The sequence below is a fragment of the Strix uralensis genome, chromosome 11 (genome assembly GCF_047716275.1).
Source record: "Strix uralensis isolate ZFMK-TIS-50842 chromosome 11, bStrUra1, whole genome shotgun sequence".
In the NCBI taxonomy this organism is placed as follows: Eukaryota; Metazoa; Chordata; class Aves; order Strigiformes; family Strigidae; genus Strix; species Strix uralensis.
In genome coordinates, this window is record NC_133982.1 from 22091490 (window position 1) to 22118298 (window position 26809).

The 26809-nt window shown below is 39.4% G+C and overlaps 1 protein-coding gene across 1 annotated transcript in view; it reads left to right on the top strand.

Annotated features, from left to right (window-relative positions):
- The window catches only part of FBN1 (fibrillin 1), a 160569-nt gene that overhangs the window by 47122 nt on the left and 86638 nt on the right, over nucleotides 1–26809 (top strand). Inside the window, exons 7-10 of the mRNA XM_074880361.1 lie at nucleotides 11034–11231; nucleotides 14518–14643; nucleotides 19579–19704; nucleotides 23525–23683. Of these exons, the coding sequence (XP_074736462.1) occupies nucleotides 11034–11231; nucleotides 14518–14643; nucleotides 19579–19704; nucleotides 23525–23683 (609 nt within the window). The remainder of the gene's footprint in view (nucleotides 1–11033; nucleotides 11232–14517; nucleotides 14644–19578; nucleotides 19705–23524; nucleotides 23684–26809) is intronic.

Genomic DNA, 26809 nt, shown 5'->3' on the forward strand with positions numbered 1-26809 from the left:
GTCTTAATGCAAATCCCATATATGTGGTTATGCAAAATGAGCCAGATTCTGGTCATGATTACACTGGTGTACACACAGAGTGATGCCACAGTTTCACTGAGGAAAGAATCTGATCCTGTAACACAGAGGGTTGCATGGTATTTCAGTTAAAGTGGTTGATGTGTTTCACCACAGAGTTAGGTATTAGTGAGATATTAGTGTCTGAAGCAATTTTTGTACATTATTGACTTAAATTTGTAAAACTTTCTGATATTTTTCGGGGGGTTGCTGTGCAATCATGAAACGAAATAATTGTTAAAATATTTCTGTGAAAATCAAAATACTGTATGTTGTCATTGTTTTTCAGATATTTTTGGTGTCTTTTTAGTTATTTACAACATAAGGATCTGCGTTACAACCTTACTCAAAAAGAACACTATTAGTTATTCCAAAGTCTTCAGCCTGGTAAAAAAAAAGTATTTCAGTATTTACATCATATAAAATCTCTCATCACTAAAATCATATCACTAAAAATACATGTATATGAAAAGTATTGAGAATACAAAAACCCGGGCAAGTGCCTGGCTGAATAGATTTGGCCAGGGAGCTGTCTGCCATGTGGAGAAGAGTCTTCATGAGACTACAATCTGCGTGCCCCTAGATTTTGTTCAGTGGAAGTTTTCCACTGCCGTAATTTCTCAGGAGTGCTGGTCCTTTGGGGTTGTGGCAAAGAGGGAGCTTGCTTAGGACAAGCCAGATGATTCCTGGCAGCCGTTAAAAAGGAGTAAGAAGAAATTGTTGATTGCTCTAATTACCTCGTTAAAGAACTGCCAGGACTGTAGAAGTTCTGCATTCTGTGAGGACCACAAAAGTTATTTGTCCGTTTGTCATTACGATACTATATACTTACCAACACCCAAAACATCGTTATTACACTTACTGCCTTCCCTTTAAGTGATCCCCACTGAAAGCAAGTCAACTTCTCACCTCTCATTCCTGCTGTATGTTTACTCATTGTATTTCACTTAGCTTAAGCAGTGAAATTGGCTCCCTTCCTGCCTCTCACCTCCCCTTTTTATTTGTAACCCATTTTCAGTTCTGAACTGAGTTTCATTCCAGTGCTCTGCAATTGTATTGTGTTTCATGACACTGCAGAGGAACGTTTGTATTTTAGAAATAAAAGGTTATTTCTAATGTATTGTACCACTCCCTCTCCTTTTAAAATATGAGCACTATCTCTTTAAATCCTGGGTGTTGCATTATCTGAAAGCATTTTCCCTTTCTTTGGATGTTGGTCTATTTAATATACTGTAAGTCATTAGGATCTATTTTTCTTACACAGTTTGCACTACTTTTGGATAGTCTCAGTTATTTTATAGTCAGTGTCTTCTGGAGCCAAAGAGAAAAAACATATACAGAGCTCATCTACTAGCTTTGTCTTTACCTTGCTATTTAATAGTTAATACTTTGTGGTATGTTAAGAGAGTTTCTATAACGTGGCACTTCTTAAGAACTCTTTTTAAAAAGTAGTAATAAACTTCAGCCAACTTGTTCTTTTTAAGTGAAACTTCCAGAGTTCTTCAATTGAATCCATTCTCCTTAATAATCATCTGGTCTTGACAATAAATATGTCACCAAAGTTAGTTATTTTTTTGCAAAAAAGGAGATGGAAATCAACTCAGAATTTTATTTCGTTGTTGCTAGTCTGTGAAAGAAATTAGAAAAATTAAAATCTGCAAAGAAATGTTCCTTTGTAGCTTATACAGCAAAGTAGGGTGGGTTAGAGTTTGTCAGGTAACTGATTATTCAGAAATGAGAAGTTACTCTGCATTTAGCTGCATTGCTTACTGTTTTCTTCATCATGGAAAAGAATAAAATGTGGTAACAATTTTCTGTATTTGGACTGCTGCCGCACATAATTGGGAACAACAGAGCTAAAGCCTTGATTTTGGTGAAATGCTTAGTCTGCGTGTTGGATTAAAATGTGTGCAACAAATCACTCCAATTCTGTAATAATTTTTTGAACATTATTTTTTTATTTTATTACTGTAATGTTATTACTTTTCAGTTACAGACTTCGAGAACTGGGTCAGTTGCAAGAACAAAATTGGCATCAAAATAGTTGTATATTTGTTCTGGAAATTGGATTGCCAAAATACTTTTGAAAATAGTCAGCCTGAATTGTTCTGTACATCAAATGCAACTGATAATGTTAGGCTCACATGGTTAGTAAGCTGTTATTTAGAGGCCCTGTTCCTAGGAAGACTAGATAATATTTGCTAGATAGACATGTTAAACAGATCATCTGTGCAGAAATGGATTTGTGAAGCAGCTTACGGAATGGAAAATAAATTTAGGCTGAAGTGTGCCAGCAAGTCAATATATGAGAACAATTTGCAACAAGCAAAGGTGAGGAAGACATGCAGAAATGGGGTCATCAGAATCATGAATTAGAGGATAATAATCCTGGGGCTGGAATATATGAGGCAGTAACTAACTTCTGTGGCTGACTAATACACAATAAAGAGTTATGATACCAGTGGAAGTTATTTATTGCAAGTGTTAGATATGCTTCCATGGATGTTTTTTACTCTTGTTAAAATAACGAGAGGCAACTTGGAGCTGTGATCTGTCCGCAGCACAGCTGTGGTATTCTGAGACATTTCTGCTGCCAGATTTATACCCCTGCCAGAAACAGTGCCTGAATGGTTGCACTCCGAAGCCCTAGTTCCAGTGACATCTTAGCACTGGCCAGTGTTAAATCTCAGCAGTTTGAGCTCTGTGCTGCACCGTGTGCTGAAGCAGCTGCGAAAGGGTCTTGTTAATATGTGAAGCCATCTCTGGTGCTGGAAGGGAGCAGGCAGAAGTGGCATGGTGATAATTTTTTCACATACCACAGCTAAACGTACCAAACCTCATTGGTAAGAAGCGTTAGACATCATAGGAAATAGGTTTTAAAATATTTACAAAGTTTTGTTTTCTTTCCTTCTGAACACCCTCTGATATCTTTGCCATGTACTTTCCAATGATGACACATTGGGATCTGACTGGGGTGAGTAATGGTGTCTGGCTGGGGGGAGGAGAAGGACAGGGAGTGCTTAACAGTGAGTAATTATTTAAGGAAATGGCCCGTATGGAAAAAAGAGTGTTGTGATTGGATGCATTTATCAACTGGCATTTCAGTGTCACCTGTGGACGGAGAATTATTCTGTCTGAGTTTTTAAATGGTTGGAAGTCAGTGCATTGAGCTAGCATGGGAATGTTGTGTTGTGTGTGTGGTCTTGATTCAGTCTGTGAAACGAGATGTGCAACATGTCCCGTATTAGGAAAGATGAAGGTAAATAATAGTTATCCCACAGGTTTCTGAGCATGGTCATTCACTTTTCTGACCAGCAGTTAAAAGCCACAAAGGCCTGTATGCAAAACATGATTTCATGATAGCCTACAAGCAACTGAAAGGGACATTTTGCAAGTGAAAAGGGGGTTATGAGCGCATTGCTCTTCCCTGTTTCTCTGGTACAGTGACACATGCAGGTTTACTCCTGAAAATACCTAGAATCACCTTGAAGGACATTTGGAAATTGAGCCTGAAATGCTAAACCTTTGTGTTCTGTAATATTCTGTGCTATGGTGATGCTTACTGCTACAGTCAGCTTGGCCATGCCATGCTCTTGCGTCAGTTCTGAGACTCTCTGTAATTCTTGGAGTTTTACTGCAAAAATTCTCATTTCAGGCACAGCACATCCTGTCTCCTGAAATGAGGAACATGGTGTTTTTCTCCATCATCTTTGAATGTATTGCTACCTTCTCTGAAGAGAGTGAAAGGATTGAAGTACAGTGAAACGTACAGTGATGGAAGCTGTGGTTTTTTCCATTAACAGTATACTTGTTTGTATAGTGAGAGGTATCATATGGTTTCCAATCCTGTCAAGAAAGGTGGCTTTCTCAGAGAACTAAAATTTTAAGAGTTGGTGTTTCTTATATCCATGCTGCCACTGTGTCACAACTTATTTCAGATTTTAGATCAGAATATCTGATATACATTTCTTCTATTCCTGGTTTTTAAACTCAGGAAAAGTGATGGGAGTTTTGTTTGTGCAAGCACACCTGAATCAGCTTAGGTTAACATGATTATACGTGAGTATTTTTAAGATTCATTTAGGATTCTTCATTCGTGGCTCAGTGAAAGCTAATTTTTTAAAGTGCTGTCTTTATCCCTGTTCCAAAAACATAATTTGCTTGGTGTCATTCTCATATCATTCTTATTGGTGACATTGGAATTGATACATTCAGAGTTCCCTTCTCCCCCATTAATTTTTCCCATATAAAAGTGGCCAGCTACTGGACATTTTTGGAAACTCCTTTGGAAATCTCATCATCTGCTTTTCTAATCCTAATCTTACTTTTTCTAATCTAAAAGTTATGCTTAAGGCAAAATTTCCCCCTTATAACAGAGATGTGATATCTTTTCTTATATATATAGCATTCTCAGCATCTGCCATTCCAGGCCAGTGAAAGATGGAAGCTCAATTTCTCATACTGTTCCTGCACCCGATTGCAGAGTGCTGCGTTTTAACTGTCTGGTATTTTTTTTCTGCTTGTAACTGCATAGTTACTAGTTTTCTCACCATTTAAAGCTCCCGTTTGTACTTTAAGAACGCCATTGAAAAACAGAATTGCTATAAATTTTTTTTTTCTATTAGAAATACACATTTTGAATGCTCAAGAAAAAATAGTTGAAATTTGCCTAAAGTTGTGTACCGTGTTAAAAGGATTCTGCTGCTTGGAACGCAGACCACCAACCTTTTAGCTAGTGTTGTTCTTTGGCTGTGTGAGATCAGTTTCCAAGGAGCATTCTCAGGTACAACTAGTTGCGATTCTCTTTTCTGATGGCAGGCCAAGCAGTGGCACGGGCTATCAAGTGCAGTGGGTCACACGTGAGCAGTGCTGAGTACGGTTCGCAGAGACGAGACTCTGTTTCTGCCTTGTGCAGTCTCACTTCCAATGTTTCTCGTTTATCTCCAGCTGGTAAAAAAACCAATCACCAACCACTGAACAGCAGAAACAAAAATGCTGCTAGGCAGGAAAGTAAGTTGTAATAAAGATCAGCTTTAAGGTACTTCACTTGCCTTAGAGCCCTTTCTGACCTTTGTTTCATTAGTTGTATGATAATGGAATATTCCTTTCCATTTTCCCTGTACTAAAGAAAGGGAAAGTTGCCAGTTTGTGTTGCTGAGGGTGGTTTCAGTTACACAGCAGACTTGGCTGGATTTGGGGGTTCATGCAGAATTTACCCATGTGAAGTGCTAACGCCTAGGAGGATTGCTTCCTCCCTCCAAGCAACATTCTGGGTTTGCTCTTCAGCCCGTGTGCAGCACAAGGTTCTGTGTGAGCTGTGCATGCCGTGTGCTGGAAAAACAGCATTTTATTGTTACCCATTTCTTTATGATGGCAAGAGATGACACTTTCCTGTTTTCAGTAATGAGATTTTGATCGTGATAAGATAAATGCTGGCTTGCTAGGGTCCCATCTTTCAACCTTTGCACCCATTCAGTTTCCATTTATTTTAACAGGGGTGGAGGAGTTTGTCAATCTCCCTAACAGGTGGTTATCAGTTTGCAAAATCAGGCTGTTAATGTCAAACATCAAGAACTCTTTATAGGAGATTTATAAGGAATGAATCTTTGAGGAAAGAGTGACCAGAATTTCATCCAGCATCCTTGCACTAGAATAATTGTTTGATCTGGGTTCACAGAATCACAGAAGCATCTAGATTGGAAAAGGCCTTGAAGATCATCTAGTCCAACCATTAACCTAACACTGACCATTCTCAACTCTACCAGATCCCTGAGCGCTATGTCAACTTGACTCTTAAACACCTCCAGGGATGGGAACTCCACCACCTCCCTGGGCAGCCCATTCCAATGCCCAACAACACCTTCTGGAAAGAAATAATATCCAGTCTAAATCTTCCCTGGTGCAGCTTGAGGCCATTACCTCTTGTCCTGTCGCTTGTTACTTCATTAAAGAGACTCATCCCCAGCTTTCTGCAACCTCCTTTCAGGTAGTTGTAGAGGGCCATGAGGTCTCCCCTCAGCCTCCTCTTCTCCAGACTAAACCCCCCCAGTTCCCTCAGCCGCTCCCCATCAGACCTGTGCTCCAGACCCTGCACCAGCTTCGTTGCCCTTCTCTGGACATGCTCGAGTAATTCAATGTCCTTTTTGTAGTGAGGGGCCCAAAACTGAACCCAGGAATCAAGGTGCGGCCTCACCAGTGCCGAGTACAGGGGTAAGATCCCTTCCCTGTCCCTGCTGGCCATGCTATTGCTGATACAAGCCAGGATGCCATTGGCCTTCTTGGCCACCTGGGCACACTGCTGGCTCATGTCCAGCTGGCTGTCAATCAACACCCCCAGGTCCCTCTCTGACTGGCAGCTCTCCAGCCACTCCTCCCCAAGCCTGTAGCGCTGCTGGGGGTTGTTGTGGCCGAAGTGCAGAACCCAGCATTTGGCCTTGTTGAAACTCTTCCAATTGGCCTCAGCCCATCGCTCCAGCCTGTCCAGGTCTCTCTGCAGAGCCTCCCTACCCTCGAGCAGATCAACACTCCCACCCAACTTGGTGTCATCTGCAAACTTACTGAGGGTGCACTCGATCCCCTCGTCTAGATCATCAATAAAGAAGAGCCCTGAGGGACACCACTCATGACCGGCCGCCAATGAGATTTAACTCCGTTCACCACAACTCTTTGGGCCCAGCCATCCAGCCAGTTTTTTACCCAGCGAAGCGTGTGCCCATCCAAGCCATGAGCAGCCAGTTTCACCAGGAGAATGCTGTGGGAAACGGTGTCAAAGGCCTTACTAAAGTCAAGGTAGACAACATCCACAGCCTTTCCCTCATCCAGTAAGCGCGTCGCCCTGTCGTAGGACGTCAGGTTTGTCAAGCAGGACCTGCCTTTCATAAACCCATGCTGACTGGGTCTGATCATCTGGTTGTCCCGCACATGTTGTGTGATAGTACTCAGGATGAGCTACTCCATCAGCTTCCTGGGCAGTTCCATTAGTACAATTTTTTTTTAAACTGTATTTTTACGTTAAAGACTATATTGTGCTTGAAAACAAACAGAGGTTAACATGAAGTGAGAGCTTAAGATGGGTGAAAGTCTTGCATTATCCTGATGCTCTTTGGTGACCCTCTTTGGTGCTGTCCAGCATTACTTGGAACAGTTATCATTATTTATTGCTGTACTTGGTTTTGATCAAAGCCTGCCAGTACTACATGTTTCAGCAGCCTCTCTGGTGCTTTTAGGAACATAAAAGATCTTTTGAGAAGATAACTAAAATTATTTGATGATTGTGTCTGAAACAGGAACGAGCTATAAATCAAAATACAGCTTGATTCTTTCCTACAGACTTAAGCTGTATTCTTACATGGTGTAAACCAGCCTCATTCTATTGCCCTTTTGCTCTTTTTGATGGTATATGAACTTAATGTGGTTTTACAGTTTCTGCCACCTTCTCAGTTGTCTGAGACTCCCTGTGGAATTATTCCTTATCAAAATAGCAAAGAAGTATGTGAAGAAACAGATAAAGTTGTTAGATAACCATGACTAATACCTTACTGAAGACTGCTTGCACATGCTGAAATTTGTATAAGAAGTGACTTAAAATATTTGAATTATCAGTTGCACATCTTCAAGAAATAATTTGACTGAAATAATTTCAGGTCTTAACATTCTTCAGTTAAAATGAAATTACTTCTGGAAAAAAAAGCAAACAAACCATGTAATAGATTTTCTGGCTATATTTTTCTCCGTTCTCTCTTTTCAACTCCTGACTGATCACTTGGTACCTTGTGTTTGAGCTTTACTCATTGAAGTAGTTTGAGTAATAGCAAATGACACAAAGATACAAGGAAACTTTGTTGTTACAAAATAAAGATTGGGGTTTTAAGCTCATATCCCAAGTCAGTGCCTTGTAGCATAGACCCTAGCTAGGGTTTACTGCATCTTCTGAAATCAGCACATTTCATAAGACCAAACACTTTCAAGGAAAATGGTGTAACTCAAGGAAATCTCTTTACATGTGATACCATTTTCATTTTTCCATGGTGTTAGTGGAATGCCATTTCCTTCTTGTAGGCCTTCATCTTGTAATGCATCAAAAAAATCTTAAACTCACTACTAAGAATGCTTTAATTTTAGAGCTCTTTTTATTAAGCCTCTGTATAAAAAAATGGACTTGAAGTGTGTATTTCTCTGTGGCCATAGGTCGGTGTGTGCATCCAAATGATCTTTTTCTTATGCATTTTCTGACCTTTAGAATTTTCCATTAAGAATGCAAAAGAAAATCTTACTTGTGAAAAGGTGAAAGATTGTATTTGAGAAAACAGAAGGAATGTTGTACTCAGCAGAAAACTGAGTATTAAGAATAAAATTTATCAAGGCAAAAGATTAAGTAAAACCAAAGTCTATAATTCTCCATACTAAAGTGCTATGAACTTGGATAATAACAAATAGAGGCTGGATTTGCTTGGTTTTGAGTGCATATTTGACCTACGTCTTGTTACTGAAACCTTGTGGAAAGATTTGCATGATTATAAAGTTAACTTCATTGGGTTCACCATTTTTCTAAGTCATATTAGCCACTGCGAAGTCATTTATAGCTTGAAAGCAAACAATTGTAAATGCTGATCCATTCATACTCTACCATAAAATACAAGATGGGTTATTCACTACTGTCTGACGCGTGCTTCCCGCTGCAACAGGGAACAAAATGACTCCTTTTTAAACTGTCTATATATAAATGGCATAGGGACAATCTACAATGAGGGATTTCATCCTGAGGAGGTACACTGGAGATTTCCTGTTGGCGACACAAAACTCGTGTTTCTAAAGAAATTGTCATCTATTGTTTTAATATTAGGAGTTTTAATATTGGGAAGTTTGCATACTGTGAAATATGCATTTCTATTTTGTTCATGCATGAAGAATCGATCTTGGAACTGAAATTTTTTAATTGATAGGTATAATTGATCATGACTTGTTTGTATTTGTGTGTTGAAGGAATAAGATAAAGCCGGTAATATTTGGTTTTTTACTACATGCTTCTAAAGCTGCATTTCTATGATGAGAAATGAGAAAAAAGGCAATGTAAGTTTTGACAAAAGCAAAACAGGCCTGTCTAACTAGGAAAATGAAAACATGTACAAAAATGCTTAAAAATGGGAAAAGAACTTGATAGAAGCTGTAGTGTAGAAAATTAATATGGGAAGTGGAGGGACACAGTGAGAAATACCAAGCCAAAAAAAGTTAAGGTGATGAAAAGGAATTCGGTAACCAAGGGTAAGAGAGATGTTATCAGAGATTCTGACCTGTTTCATGATGAGACTGACAGAATTGCTAGGGAAGAGGAGGGACAAATGTGCAGTAAACATAGTTGTACTGCTTGGAGGGGATAGGACAGAAATGTTATATTTGCAATCTGATAGCATTTAAGGATGACATTAAATAGCAGTAGTTGCATTTACATATTTTTATACAGCTTGTCCAGCTATCCAGCACCAGGGAGACTGAAAAGAACTCGCTGAAGGGTTCTCATATCATGCACGTTAATTCTCCGTAAATCTGGAAATACAGGACAAATGTCCAGAGGGTGGAAGAAAATTATTGTTGTTCCAATATTTTAAAAGGAGAAGAGATGATCTGGGTGATTATAGGTCTATTAAACAGGCAAAAGATAGAATAGCAATTGTACGATGTAATACATAGTTAATGAAGAGTAAATGGTCTATAGTGCCATTTAGTGCAAGTTTATCAGAAATAGATCTTTCAAACCAACATGATAACCTTTCTGCGAAGATCATGTTTAATTGGTGAAGATAACAGTAACAATATAGTACTATTGTATAGATTTCAGGATTTATGTAAACCATTTTATTCATTATATCAAAGAGTGGCTTGATTAATCAGCAGAATTATAGCATATGAACACAGCATCCCTGGATTGGAATGAAGATCAGTTAAATGATAGGCTTCAAGGTGCATCTGGTGTGGGGGAGATGGGGCAGATGGGAAAGGCATCCGTTCTTAACTTCTGCCCTATTTCACACTTTTTATCAATAGTTTAGTGGAAACTTATTATTGTTAACAAAGTTTGGAAGTGGCAGGAAAATTGGAGGAATTTATAATGTCATGACTATAAGGCAGTGTGGATTACTCAGTGACCTTGGCTGAGGCACCTGGTAACTATTGCAGTACAGGCAAACACCAGGTTCATAATTTGCTGGCCATGCTTACAGGATGTCCTGGTACACCATATCAGAAAAACATTTTAGGATCACTTGTGAAGGATTAACCGGAGTGCGCACCCCGGATGTACAGGAGACAGCCCGAGTTGGCAGTACCACTGTTTGGTTTTTGCCCTTGGAGAATGGAACAAAATAAAGCCTACTAGTATTTTATTAACATCTTAGTTTAATTCTGTCTGTTGGCTAAGTAGCCTGTCCTACCATAAACAAATCAAAGCAGATGTGTTCCACATGCCATCCATTCAGCTGTAGGCAAAGCTTACCCACATATCTGGTACAGCATATGCCTGAATAACAGTGAGAACTGTCCTCAAAAAACTTCCTGCAGTCTGTATTCTCTTCCCTTGAGACTAATTTGAGAATAACACTTGTGGAAAGAAACATATCCTAACTATCAGTATTATTTTAATTAAGGCACTGAATATTTAAAGCAAACTGATGAAGAGAGCCCCCTAAGAGTACTGCTAGAGATTAAACCAAGCAGCAAAGGGGACGTGCAGAATCTCAAGTGCATAATACTCCTGGTAAAATAGTCACAATGTATTTATAGAGCTGCTTACTTTACGTGGATTTGAATGAGAAGAAAACTTGAGGTAAATCCTCTGCAGAACACTGCTAAGTAAAATTGTTGGGCTGGTGGGCAATTTGTGTGCAGAAGACTTGCCTAAATGTGCTGTTGTTTTGCTTTATTATGATTTTTGCTGTGTATTTTTATTGTGATGCTCATGAGGCTTTCTGTCTTTGGTGCAGATTACAGGACTGGCCCTTGCTTCACTTTGGTAACCAACCAGATGTGCCAGGGACAGCTCAGTGGAATAGTCTGCACAAAAACCCTTTGCTGTGCAACAGTTGGGAGAGCATGGGGCCACCCCTGTGAAATGTGTCCTGCCCAGCCACATCCCTGCCGCCGAGGCTTCATTCCCAACATTCGAACTGGGGCCTGTCAAGGTAAGTTAGCAGCAAAGCTTCCCCAAAAGCTGCTGAAATTGTTACTGTGTTAATCTTAATTGAGTTACACTGCTGTGAATAACCTGTCCTAAGTCATTCTCAGCTATATGTGTGAAGAATGGAAAAACATTGTCAGATGCATTACTTCATGATTCAGTGAGTGCCTGATGTTCAAGTGAGTACATTAGTAACTTAGGTCATGTGAGAGCAGCCAGCATCTTAATGAATTTCTCACTGCCAGCAGCCCTTTCCCTTGGTTCTGTAATGGTGTTTTTCTGAGTGTACCACTCAATCATTCCATAGAGGAATTCATTCTGTTTCAGAAAGCACTCAAAACATGCAGAAATCAATCTGTGGCAATACTGTTCCATTTATCCAGTGTGGGATTTTTTAGCCAAAATTTGTTGATTTTGGATTCATCTTGGGTGTCTTATCTCGTGAGCTACACAGCTTTGACCTGGAGAAAAGTGCCTGTTGTGCCATTTGAAATGCCCTATTATATATTTTATACAATTTTGGAAATGCATTTGTTTCAAATTGTAAAATCCACCCAGATGTTGCTTACTTCTTTCAGAGCATGCCTTACCATAGAAAGTCCTTACACTGCTTTTGGCTTTTATTCTAATACTTCCAGCTGTATAAATTCTTTTATTGTCTGGATGTCTGGCAGGAAACAGGAGAAAGTTAACAGGGGCAGCTATGTATTAAACTGATGTGGATTATACATTCCCAGGACCATATCTTTGGGGCTAGTTTATTTCATTTTGTCTAACATTTTCTCGTAAGTTACAATATTTTTGAAAATGGGGAAGATAAATAAAACTACCCATAGATTTATAATATTTAATCATGAAATTACTATGAAGGACTTCAAGGCATTCCATTGCATTAAAAATGTAGATATCCTCTGTCACAGGCCAAGTCCTGCCTGGTGCCTGCATGATGAACAGGCATGATGAACTTGGAGGTGGACACATTTGTGTATGCCACATAACGTGTACATATTTTGACCTCAGCCATTCTGTTCCCCCTCTCACTGTAAAGGTCAGAACTAAATTGTGCAGAAATCTGTGAATCGAGGTTCTGGACACTTCTGAAATCTTATGTGCATAAATATGTGGCCCACACCCCTGAACTTGTGCCACACCTAGTTATATCCCTTTTGTTTGTGTCACGGAGAAGCTGCAGTGACCTCTCTAACGGGTTTGTGCATTTCGGAATAAGGCTACTTCTGCTTGCCGCACATTTCTTAGCGTGCCGCTACATTTATGCTAATCTGTATGCAGTGCCAACACAGTTTTGGCCCTGTATGTTTGAGTTGTACTTTCCAGTTTTCCCCTCTCTTGTAATGTGTTCATAATTTCAACAGATCTGCTGCGGAACCACATATTAGCTTTATTTTTCATGCAATTGTACTAAATCCAGTCCTTTTGAAATCAGATAACAGCCATTCAGACTGAAGACATTTCAGGGATTTCACATCCATATTCAATCTAAATAAAGGAAAGCAGGTTAAATAAAATCCAGGTTCTCTGAAGAGAAAAAGGAACCGTTATTATTGTGTGGAGAAGTCAGAAAAAATAAAACAGAGGGGAGGACAAGTTTATTTTAAAAAGTAAATAGAATATCACTGCCCACAGTTTGACTTTGTCTGGCTGGCTGAAAGTTAAACTAATATCACAGCTGAGATTTTTAAAGATACAAAGGAGGAAAATGAAAGCCAAAAGGTGGGATTTTGAAACAGACATTGTGACTCAGGAGCATGACTTCTGTTTTTTTAATTTTTTTTTTAAAGTCAGTACAGTGCCATGAAGTCTGGCTGATGACTGTTATTAAAGCACAGCATATTGCTGTAGCTCGAGTCCCAGCAGCAGTATGGCTGTGTCGGGGGTGCTGAGGCTGTGCTGGTTCTCTGTGCCTCCCAGCACAGCGTTAGCTTGGGCACAGCACTGCTCTGGCTCTGCTGCTGCACCCCCCGGCCCGGTTCAGTCGGCCCGGGGATCTTTACATAATGCTCTGCGATGTGGTACAGATATGCCCCTTGGCGTTCCTGAAACTTCCTACTTGTGGCTCCCAGGGAAATTGCCTCTTGGCCTTTTGTACAGACATAATACTTTGCTTTTCAGACTACAAGACACATTACAGCTGGCTCTCTGGGATTTATAAAGGGAGATTTGAAGGCGTCATCTCCTTCAGCTTGTGTCCCTGTGTTGAAACCGATCCTAGTGTGAAGCCCAAGAATTCAAGAAACCGGGTTTTACCAGCAGCAGCTGGTACTCCTTGGGGAGATGGGGGAAGCACAGGCGTTTGGGTTGGAGAGTGGCAAGTGCTCTGTTTGCTCCCGAAGGACGAAGGACGGGGAGCAGCAGACACAGGGCAGCCCCTGGGGACTGTCTCCTAATTGCAGTGCCACTCCTTCTCCTTTAGTCTCTTTTCTCTAGCTGTTACTAAGCTGTAGCAACACTTTCGCAGCTAAGTCAGGACACACATGTTGTTATGCTAAAATAGCTGTGAGGCCAAAATCTGGGGCCTCTTGAAAATGCTTGTCTTGAGCTTCCTACCTAGCCTGCGATACCATCTTTGTTGTTTCATTTTCTTGAGTGAAAAAATTAAAAGCAAAGAGAAATAAAGGGGGAAAATCCCTCCAAATTTATGAATGTCTAAGTAGGTCATTAAAAATTCTTCCTGAGACATTAATTATAGCTATGAAACTTCTTGACTCAAACCCTAACCACAGATAAGGTCTTCGGTGGTGATCTTACCTGAGTAACAAGTTAATAATTTCCATCAATAATGACTACGTGGTTCCCCACGCCTCTCCAAGAGGCCCCTCCATGCACATTGCACGCTGCTCCTCCGCAGCTCCTGCATCTCCGTGCTGGTGGGCTATGCACTGTATGGAGTTGCCAAGATTTTCAAAGGGGCAAGTGATTTTGGATGCCCAGCTTCAGATACTTTAAAGGAACCTGGGTTTTGGCAGGCTGTGTTCTCTGTACACCATTCCCCAGATGTTTTGGAAAAACAAAGCAATAGCAGTTAGATGTTTAATGTCTGTAACAATAATAGCCATGTGATTTCTTGCAGAAAATATTTAGAGTACTGTACTTAATCATACTTTGCATAGAGTAATTACAAAATTAGTGTCTGTCTTCTCAAGCAAATATCATAATATTATGATGGGTGAAGAATGGATTTAGACATATTTAATTTCTCTGTAGACAAATTATTATGGCTGTTTTTGAGAAATGAATTAAAAGTGGGTGTTTTTTCCTTTTTTATATGATAGATGTGGATGAATGCCAAGCCATCCCTGGGATCTGTCAAGGGGGAAATTGCATTAATACTGTTGGATCTTTTGAGTGCAAATGCCCAGCTGGACACAAGTTTAATGAGGTGACACAAAAATGTGACGGTAAGAACTTTTAGGACTTTCTTCTGAAAGTAAAAGGGGAAAAGTCTTCTTTTTGGGGCCAACTTTGTTTAGAAGTTTGTAACAAACTTTCCAATCTCTTTTGCCTTGAATATGCAAATATTATTCTTCACAACAAATAGGAATAGCGGTCTTTTCTCCTTCTAAACCAGAGAATCTTAAATATTGGCCCTGCAGCTTTTTCCAGCCTTTTATTCATGTAACATTTTACAGGCTTAAAGGTACATCTGAAACAAATTAAACATTAAAACTAAAAATACTTTATAACAGATATGTTGCTTTAGAAATGCTTGAGACACATGTCTCTCTATGGATCTTTTAACCAAAAAGTGTGTATGACTGGAAGGTTCAACACATTCCCACCTACTCAGGTAAACTGTATTTAACATTAATGGGAGTTTGACACTGCTGAGTGAAGACTGCAGGACTATGCTATAAATTCATCCTTACAGTTGCAGATGTTAAGGAAGGACAAACATTTTATCTTTCTTTATTGGTCATCCTATTTTGGAAGTACAACAGGTGCTACATATTAGTACTGAAATTTGCAGTCCGTGATTATGGAATCTTGCTAATTTTTAACTGTGATTTGTTAGTATTTTTTTCTCTATATAACATAATAATCAGGCTTAGAGGTCTCCTTTGCTTTAAGAGAATTTTGGATCCATAAGGAACATAGTACTAAAATGTGTCAACTGCATGGCTTTGATGCATCTTCTTTACGGTGAAGTCCAGATAATGTTTAAACTCTTTACAACTGATTATCCTTTGAGTCGCTAGATGAAAACTAATTAATTTGAGCAGACAAGTTTCATAAGTGATTAGTGATTTTGGAGTGACAACTTTCAATATCATAAAGGTGTGTGACTGTGACAGTAAGGTGTGCATCCTTCACCCTTTCTTACATCAGGTGCCTTTAAGGAAGCACTCAAAATTTTTTAGTCATTTTGGAAGAATTATGACTTACTCCTTCAAAACAAAATTCCCTACTTCAAGCAAAACTGTATAATTTAATCACAGATTAGGGAAAGCAGTTTCAGAAGAGTTTGTACACAGCACAGTTTTTGTATTGACTCCAGTGTTTTTGGCAGAAAGTGACCCACATTTAGGGTAGAACAACATTGCAAGTGTTTCCTTCTGTATATGAAGTACCAAGATCATGTCGAATAGGAAAGACTGAACATGTGCCTTGTTAAGTATTAGTACTTGAAAAACAGAACTGTAGGCTTGCATAGGCTGCACTGTATAAACATTCCTATGGTATTTTTCAATTGCTGAATTATGTAAAAAAAGCAAACAACCCAAATAAAGAACAAAAAAACCCAAACAACCACCACCTCCAGAGCCTGCACTTGGTAATAGTTGAGGGATTGGACCCAAGAACCCGGGATAGCTTGGTTTGTTCCCAAATCCTGCCACAAATTTCCTGTCCTGTCTTGTGAAATCCCTTTGGAATGATCACCTGGCTGTAAAGATAAGATGAAGTTTTCTTTCTTTAATTCCATACCTGTAAAGTTTTGAACCTTGGCAGACAGAGACTTACTTTCAGTACATCTTCATATTGCATGTACCAAGCAATTTGCGTTAAAGCTGTGTACGTATTAATGCAATTAGAGAATTAAAAGTAGCACCGTTATACCAGTGGCATGAAATAGGTAGTGATTCAACAGTTAAGAACATATTCGTGTAACAACAGAATATCCATTCTGCTTTTTTAAATTACCTTTTTGCATTTTAAATTAAAATCTCCAATATAAGACAAGGTATTTGCCGTACAGTAATTAACTGTAATTCTAAGACACAATAATTAACATCTGATCATGTGTTTGGTTTAACTTCCTATCCAGCAAGTAGGACTTCTACTCTGCTCTCATGATATCCCCCCTGCAGTGCTGTGTCCAGCTCTGAGACCCCCAACACAAGAAGGACATGGACCTGCTTGAGCGGGTCCAGAGGAGGCCACAAAGATGCTCAGGGGGCTGGAGCACCTCCCCTGTGAGGACAGGCTGAGAGAGTTGGGGTTGTTCAGCCTGGAGAAGAGAAGGCTCCAGGGAGACCTTCTAGTGGCCTCCCAGTACTTAAAGGGGGCTACAGGAAAGGTGGGGATGGACTCTTGATCAGGGGGTGTAGGGATAGGATGAGGGGTAACAGTTTTAAACTAAATGAGGGTAGATCTATATTAGACATAAGAAAGAAATTCTTTACTGTGAGGGTGGTGAGACACTGGCACAGGTTGCCCAGAGAAGCTGTGGCTGCCCCCTCCCTGGCAGGGTTCAAGGTCAGGTTGGACGGGGCTTTGAGCAACCTGGTCTAGTGGAAGGTGTCCCTGCCCATGGCAGTGGGCTTGGAACTAGATGATCTGTAAGGTCCCTTCCAGCCCAAACCATTCTGTGATTCTGTGATTCTCATGTGTCCTTGGTCACTGATTTAGTAGAACTTGGAACTACCTGCTGAATTACCAGTACTGGTTTTTCAGTGGTAGTAACATCATGATAGAAATCATCAGGTACAGTGAGACAACACAAACTGTATTTTAAGTGTTACATTATTTCACTGTTTCATAGAACCATTCCTCTTCCAGTTTCATAAAATTTATTTCATAAATACTTTTTTGTGGTGATTGGGGGATGTAATTTTTCCTGGAGTGACATTGACATCTGCAAGTACATCGAGTATACTTACCTTTATAAAACTTGCATACTTAACAATGACCATGTTGCTTATATGAATGTCAACACTAATATAAATAGTGAAATACTGTTTGGGTTAGGCTCAACCCTAAAATAAAGAGTGATGATTTTGCTTTTAAAAAGGTCGGACTCTATATAAACAGCGGCAACACTGACTTTAAGATAAACATTGGTGAATTTGAGTCAGAAAGTGCTTGAATCTGATCCATTTACGACTGCATTTTTCTCTGTTAATTAAGGGCTTTATTCAGACCAAAATTCAATTTCCACATTTTTTGTCACTGAGACTTTTGGGACTCCTGTGGAGTATAATCCTGGAGCAGAAGCCAGAAGTCTCTTAGCAGTGCTCCCAGGGCACTCGGACTTGAGGCTTTGGCAACACCCTTGAAGTAGCACTGAACAAAAAGTCACACCCCTCTCACACACCCAAGCGAGGAATGAGACCCACATCACGACAGCTAGCAAGATGCTGGGGAAGAATGTGTGCACAGGGGGCCCAAAGCCCCGCACTGCTTAGGATGCAAGGTCTGGTTATCTGTATGCCACCCGAGTCCTTCCGCTCCTTTCCTGCAAAGGCAAGGGGCCACAAAGGTATTAAAGCATCCAGTGCTTTACCTAGGGGAAGAGAAATTGATAATTTTTATATCACTGAATTTTTATATTACCGTCTTCACAGGAGAAGTAGAACAGAGATCCACTCTACTTGCTAAAACACCCATTAACAGTCCTGTGGGATTTTGGGTGTTACCCCATCTGTTGGGGTCAAATTCCAATTTAGGCATTACATTTAAATTCCTCCAATCATTTTTAATGACTACGATATTATTCAGTCCTTGCCTTGGCGTGTTGGGTGGTGTTGCAGTATTTCATCTCAGAAATTTTTGTGGTTGGTGAAGTCATTATTACAGCCATGTGTCTATCTCTTTGTAGATCTCTGGAGGGAGAGGTTGGATAGAGTCCTGTGATGCCATTATTTCTGGCTGGATTCTCCCTGTCGGGAGAGCAACTGGGTGATTGTACATGGCTGTGACAGGCAGTTGTCACTGATCACTCTAGAGAATAACCTCCCTTTATGCTCTGCTTTGCTGATTCTTGTAGGTACCATGGAAAAAAGCGAGCTGATTTTTAGCTCAGCTGGACTCCAGGTTCCTAGAAGATGAGAGCACTGCTAAGTAGATACAGCTGCATTGTTAAGACAGTCACTGGAAACCAAGGGGAAAGTAACTACACATCACAGGCGGGCTACTGATGGTAATTAAGGAGCAATTGGGGCTGGCGTAGGTTGTTATTCACATGACTGTAGATAACATAAACTCCTAGCTGTGGAAGAAACCCTTCAAGTTCCCTCTGTTCATGTGTACAGCTATGATCAGGTATTAAGAAGGTATCTGTTAGGTTTTTTCTGTAGACTTTGAAAATTTTTCCGTATTGGATCTATGATGATGATTTAGTATATGGATTGAGATTCGTTAGGGAAGAAATTCATGATACGGACTTTTATTTTTAAATTGCTGACAAAATCTAGGAGGAATTGTGGACATTGCCTGACTTCTGCAGTAGATATTTCACTTAGTGGAGAAAGCCAAGAAAGGTAGTTTTTGCTGCCTGCAGTCATCCTGCTTTGAGGTATAATCCTGTCAGGTTGAATTAGTTAAATGGTGCCTAGCTGCTCATTGCTTTTATATGGGGGATTTCCAAGAAAAACCCAAGTGTGGTAAGAAGGATGGGCAATTCAGTAGGTGCTACGCTTCCCTTTGAGTCAGTATTGAACCACTGCCTCAGTATGGTGCCAGGAGATGCTGTGCTGCTGGAGATACCATGTGACATAACGGTTAAGCTCCTGATCACTGTGGTCGTTACAGGTTCCATGATAGTTTTCTTAATTCTAGTGTGCAGAATTCAAACTGGAGGGATTACGGCTTACTTACCGTTAGTAAATCCCCTCTGCAGTTTAAGATTTTCATCCATCATTATTAAGCAGTAAAATGAACTCCCTAGCTTTTTACAATTTACAGATACGATATTTTCTTAGGTTCTGTGTCACTTGTGTTTATAAGATGCCTAACAGAAGATCCTGATTCAAAACTGCTGCCTCTACCCTAGTACATAAGTTAGGGGAGATTTCAGACCACACTGAATTTGGTCATTAATACTGATTATAAAATACCTATTCTTGTGTCAGAACTAATTTAGCTAACCTGCCCCTGCTTCTCTTTTTGCCTTGAAGATATTGATGAATGCAGCACCATTCCTGGAATCTGTGATGGAGGAGAGTGTTCGAACACAGTTAGCAGTTACTTCTGCAAGTGTCCTCCAGGGTTTTATACAGCTCCTGATGGCTTAAAGTGCATAGGTGAGTAGAATCCTGTAAATAATAAGACGGTCGGTGTTATGAACATTCATGAATATCTAAGGTGGGTAACAGCATACCAGAAATGTATTTCAACTCGTGATCTTGAAATCCTTCTTTTATGTAGAAGTACATCATGTGTCTATATACGTATTCCGAAATGAGTTTTCTGTTTGCAGCATGTGTTTCCTCTTTCCCCCTTTGTTGTGACCTTCACTTTCATTTTTCTTACACGTTTTTTCGGTTATGCTGTATTTGTTGCCTTAAAGTGGGCAGAACTTGTTTAACACATCTCCTCGATATTCTTGCTCTCAAGTTATATTCAGCAGTCATTTAGAAAAGCAGATATACTTGAGAAAGAAGGTGATCACACCAAACAGCTTTCTCTTCCTCATTCTAAGTGTTGTGACCTTAATGCAGATATTTTTCATTAAAGGAAGTAGTGTGATAACACAGGTGTGGGACATTTGTATCTGCTTTCATGATATTGATGATTTGCCAGTACTGTTCTTTTAGGCTTTCACTGTGACAGGTCAGGAACCTGTCTTCCAAAGTCCAGATCAGGAACCAAAGGACTGTATGAATTAAAAGACTGTCACTGCAAGTGCCAAAGCCATGAAAGAGTAGTGTTAGCACTTACTGCTTCTGGGAAACATACAGCCTGCTCTGAAGCAGGTCAAGTATTCAATTAATTTTTTTTCCTAATTCTTATGCAGTAATTTCTTTTTTCACTGCTAGTGCTGAATTTTGAGCAGTTATTGTAATTTGAGAATCAAATGGAAGATGTATTTCCTCAGTTTTGGCTCGTTTATTTAAAGGCTCAAAACACAGTGCCAGCACTGGGGTTCAAGAGAGCACCCTGTGTAGTACCTTTGGGAAAAAATCATTTGGGAAAAAATTGAAAAAAAAAAACCTACTTCACAGACAAAAGTACCAAATGTTATTAACTTCCCCAAGAGATCTGGAAGTAGTTTGGGTTATGATTCATTTTGAATGATGCCATTCTATTTCTGCAGGTTGTGAAAAATGAACTATATTTCTTCTGTTACCAAGAACAGCATTTTGGTAGATTGGGTCCATGCCACTGGGAGCTACTTTTATTGCTTCAGATGAATAGCTCCTAAATGACTGTGGATCATTAAATCATTGGTTGCTGCTTGTACTTAATATTGATGAAGGAGAGTCACCTTTCTTTTAGAAAAAAATTCTAGAGATGCCCAACTTCCGTTGGCTTTATACTTCTTACAGTCATTGCTTAGTCAGGACTGCCCGACATTCCCACCCATGTTATATTCCTGCAGTTTTCCAGCCTTTTTTACCCTCTGTATTTGTAGGCTAAAGTAGTTCAACTAAAGAATTGGGTATTTAAATGATGACAGGCTGTGTTAAGTAATATGCCAGACTATGAGCCATCATTAAATTTTTGGCTTTGTGTCCCAAGGCAAAACGTGCTAAATGGGAAGCACTATTAATTATCTGCAGATATTTTGGATTCATGTCTAATATGCAGACTGCATAGTTGCCATATTAACAAGGACAGAGCCCAAATCTGTATTCGAGCTGGGCAAAACATGTAATCTTGATTTAATTACAATGTGCCTGTCTTAAGTGAAAAGTGTTAGCTGAACGTGTCTATTCTGTTAGAGATGAGGAAGTGCTTCTGAGAAATGTATCCCTTATGGGACTCAAACTGAGCAGAACTGGAGCCAAACATCCAAAGGAAGAACCGGGAGTTCCATTATTACAAACCTTAAAAATTAGAATAGACAAAGCAAAGATAATATCTCTGAGAGCTGGAGAGCAGAAACAAGAGCAGGACATCTCAACCCAAGTACTTGAAATGTGCTATGAAGAAAGCTGCTAGCCCATACTTCCAGCTGGCACAAATTTATTTGGTCAGTGTTACTTTTTGATGGCTTTTTATTTTTTATTTTTTTTCAAGAGGCACATTTTTCTTGAAAGTTATTTTCGTGGTGATTTTTTGCCTTTTCAAAATACTGTATTTTTTTAGTCAAAAATATTAAAATATTAAAAGCTGAAATGGTGAAAAAGTTGTTTCCTGCTGTTCTTGCCCTTATTTGTGTGTTTTACCATTTGGAAAGAGGAAAAAAAGAATCTCTTTTGATTAGGAATTTGGAAAGATTTAGCATTTTTTCTCACAAACCTACTGTCTTTTTCTGAAAATGATGTGGCTTTTGGATAAGCTCTTACACCCGTAGGTAGACAAAGATGTTTGCTGTGTGTTTATCTTTTTATGGCACATTGTGTGCTTGCACAGATCCCATGTAGATCCTTTTTCCGCTTCTGCCCATTACTGATTTTAAATGTTTCAAAACTTGGTAGTGACCAAAAAACAAGGATGAATTGCAGAGGATGATGATAGGATCTGTTAGAAGACTGACTTCCTTACCATCCACCCCACCACCCCACCAAGAATGTGAATATCTCTCCAGGGATACAGAAGAACAGTTTTCTCTCCAGGGAACAGTTTGCATCAGAGCTTTATTTGATTTTTAAAATGGTAGATTAAGGAGTGTATGTGTTTGGCAGTTTAGTTGGGTGCCAAGAGAAAATGGAGGACCAGTCATAGAACTGGGTAATTTTTTTTTCCCCCTCCATTTCAGATTTCCATTATATGATAATTCGAGTGAACTAACTAAAATTTGGAAGCAAAGGCCAACTGACTCTTTTAGCCGTACTGCCAGTAATATCCGTGTTCAGGGTTCCAGCTAATAAAAGGCAGAACCATCACAGACTCTCCCAACATATCACTATATATCAATTTCCTCAAAATAATAAGAAACTTCCCTGCTTTTTTTTATATCCACTAGAATAGCTAGTAAACTGGAAAGCACTGTTACTAGACAGATGGATCCACCATGCCCTGGATAACTGAGATACTGTTTCTTTAGGGAATGGTGTCTGCTGTTGTAAGGTTCTATCTGCAACTTTTTCCTCTACATTTTGACAGCAAATGTTCATGTATTTTAGAAACAAACTTGGTCTGGTTTATTGTGCAGTGTCAAATCACACCACAGCTTATATTGAGTTTGACATATTGTGAAACAATTGCTCAGAGCTTCAGATTTTATCACAAGATTTAATTTTTTTTTTTTTTTTTATTTTGCTCCCATCCACATTTTCTCTCCCTTTTCTAAGCTTGGGGATCTCTGTGCAATGTTGTTAGAGCTGAGTGTATGAAAACTGGGTACAAGAAGTTCTCTGTACAGCACGTGCTTACCCTTTTCAGACAGGAAGCCAGCACATCTCCATAAACAATGTGATGGCACCAGTTAAAGCTGTGTTGCTCTTTCTTGCCTGCAAGCCTATGTCTTGTCAAATCACTACATACTTCAGCTGGGGAAGCCATGACTAATAAAAAGTTAATTAATGCTTTGAGAGCTGCAGTGCTGTAAGTTTACTGCTGTTCATCAGTGGCTTTCAAATTAGAGCTTAAACAGAATTGATCCGGTACTATCTTTAATAGAGATGACACTACAATTTTTCTTTGAGGGCACAGAAGCATATTTTATTATATACTGAATGCATGTTTCTATTCTATTTTTGCCTCCATTAATTTATTGCTATTCCATATTTCACTTCAGCTTTCTCACAGGAGGTGTTACACCTGGATCCAAAGCAGCCCAAATATTACCCAGATTTTTCTGCTTTTCTGCCGTTTGTTTTTTGATTGTTGTAATGTTGCAAGTGCTATGTCATCCATAATGTAATCAACCAAGAAAAACAGGATCTTTCCCTTTTGTGCAAGTCACGTTCTTCATGGGACTTATGATTACATATATCCATTTCTTTCTCCTGGTAGATGTGCGTCCTGGATACTGCTTCTCTTCCCTGACCAACGGGCGCTGCGGCAACCAGCTCCCCCAGCCTTTGTCCAAAATGCAGTGTTGCTGTGACAGTGGCCGATGCTGGTCTTCTGGTGCAGCCACCGCTCCTGAAATGTGCCCAATCAGATCCACCGGTATGAATTCACCTGTATTCTTATGAGCATGGTTGAACACTGAATTAGGCAGTGATTTTTCTTTTATCAGTAATGTTTTCATTAAAGAACTACTCAGAATGGTTGAGGCTGGAGGGCACCTTGGGAGATCATTTAGTTCAACCCACCTGCTCAGAGCAGAGCCTCCCACAGCAGGTTGGTTGTGACCTCCAGGAAGCTAGGGCAAGCAGACGTAAACAAAGGATTTTATCTGTTGCTAATTAATGTTTTGTACACTGGTTATTCTGACCTTACCTGATCAGATTTTGTTTTCAACATCCTCTTCAGGCTCGAGTTACTTCCTATAGAGCTTTCTAATGCATCCCTGTTCCCTCTGCAGTTTCATTCTCATTGGAAAGCTGAGGTTTCCTTCCTCTTATATCTAACTTTCCGAGGTGCCATTTTTTTCCTGAAGTTTGACACAGAACATGATTTCTGTCTGCTACCGAAATGAGCTGTACTTTATCACCTCCCTGTGTATTGAGATCCCCAGATAACGTGAGAGCTCAATTTAGAGAAGATGGTGAGCATATTGTGAAACTAAGTGTGAGAGAGTGGAGGAAAGATGTTTTTGATATTGTTTAGGACTGGAGACCTAATGAAATGCTTTAGAGGAGAAGAATAAAAGAAACTTAAGGATTGGTGGGAGTAAGGGAGGTGCAGAGTTTAGGGAGGAATGGGGGCCATATCACTATAGCCGCGTAACTCTGAAGAAGTTGTCAGAGGCTATGTATGGGAGTGTTTATTATTTTTGTTTTTAATCCTTTGAGTGAAACTGCATAATACTGCAGCAGAGTTCTGTGATCAGAACTCTTGGAAGATGCTTCCTGGTTCTGTCACTATCTCAATAATATTTAAACATATTAAATGTCCAAGACTGCCTAGAGTAATGCTGACAAAATAGTGTAATCTATTGATGCTCATCTGAAAGAGAAAGACAAGGAGAAAGCTTTCAATCTTAACACAGTCCCTGTTTTCTTTACATACTTTCTAATTATTCATATCTAACTGGTGAATAAACTGGGTGGAAAAGTGAAGTAATTTGGCCAAGACCGCAGACTGAGACGTGGTGGAGAAGGAGCTAGAACCCAGGACTTCCTGACTCATAAATCCATGCAAGGTCTTCCAGATCATGGTTACATGCCACATTTTTTTTTTGCTTTTTCTTTATTTTTTTTTCCCGACTTGGGATATAAATTGAGACTATAAATTACCCTTTTCAAAAGTGCTTTGAAATTCTTTGAAAGGCCTTACATGTATGTAAGGTATTGCTGTCATTATTTAATCAAGTTCAGTTATGCCTTAATGTATCCTGAGAAAGCAAGATGAGGAATTTAGAGCTGTCAGTGGCCCAAAGTCTCTCTAACTCTGAAATGGAAATTTACTGCAATATAAAGTGGAGCACTAGCTGCATAATGTAACCAAGCGGTTGCATTTTCAATGTGGGCAGCAGACCCAGATGTTACTATAAAATACGCTGTTTATTGCTAGAAATTATACATGGAGATTAAAGTTGCAATAAAAAAGGCTTGCACTGTATTTCTTTGCGTAACACAGCAATAATTGTTTATGTGGAATGACAGGGTTTACCATTGACACTATAAATACTTTAAAAGTGGTATCTTGGGCATCCAGCCGTGTGTGTGTTCAATTCTCACCTCAGCAGTCCCTTCATGTGTGCTAATTCCATTCAACCCATGGGCAACCCCAAGGCTCTGACTTCTTTTTGCATGGGAGGCCTAGGCTCCTAGTGGATTGGCTTTGGATAATCGGGTATTACCAATCTGGAGTAAAAAAAAGAACTAAGTATTGTTTCTTTCACAAAGACTGATCAGTGGGTTGTAGAGAATGTGTGATTGGAGTATTGACTATTAAAACCACCATCATTAGCAAACATTTGCATATTGGAATTTATGTATGTACATACACAGATACAGTTTCTCAGTGTCTCTGTTTTATCACAGGTAGACCACTGAGGTTCAATTCAGCTTACATATGAATAGGCAAACTGGAAAGCTAGGGGGAAACCTAAATAAACAAAATACAATATGTAATATGGTAAAATCTTCTTGGGAATGATTTAAAGATTAAAATCACTGTAAGGAACAATAGAGGGAATGCAGTGACACGTGAAACAAACGGATCACCTAAGAGCATTAAAGTAAATGTAAAGATCATAATCAGGAAAAGCAGAACTTTAGGCTGCCATGTTTATTTAACAAATCCTCTGTGATTCGGGAAGAGCTTCTAATGTGTTTTACAGGTGGAAATAGAAGTGAGATGAAAGTACTGAAGGCTGAAATATCCAGCTTAGTTCTCCCAACACTGAATTTATTTTTCAATTCTCATTTTTTATATTGTTTCAGGAATTCATGCATCTCTGTAGCATTTTGTTTTCATTATGTAATTCCTCTCCCCTGTTGTGCCATAAACTTTAAAATTTTGAAGTTCAAAGATACTGGCTGCACAAATAGTTATTTGCGTACACAAATTGTGGACATGAATTAGGTCAGCTGGAAATGTGGTCTTTAATTGTGATACTCTGCATGCATTCTTTGGATTGCAAGTTCCAAACCCACACTTCCCAAAGACAAAAGAGTCGGGGGCAGGAGGAAAAGTGGGGCAGTAGGGCAGATGCCACTAATAGAGATAAACAATAGGAGAATGCATAACACTCAACATAGAGTGTGCTTACAGCAAAATAGATGATTTTCCCATCATCTTGGAAAAGGATGAACTCGGTGTAGACCTGACTTGGTTTCTCTTTGTCTACACTCCTTAGACTGCACCTCATTTGGTTTCTGCTTTTATTGGCAAACTTCATTTTCACAGGGAAATAGTGTTAGTGTATTCATTCTCTAATTGGTTTTGCCTCATTGCTTATATTTCTTTGTTTTAGGAGGTTAACTTTTAAGAAACCCAGTTGAAACTGGGCTTCTTTCCCTGTTCAGTATTTTTCTAACTCTGTGGCAAGCTTTGTATTAAATTAACTTGGGATCAAGTCCAAAAGTCCTTCTTTAGGTAAACTTCACACTGAGTTCATCAAAGATTTTGCCTGAAGAAGACTAAGTAGATTAAAATAAAGTAGATTTAGATCAGATATTAGGA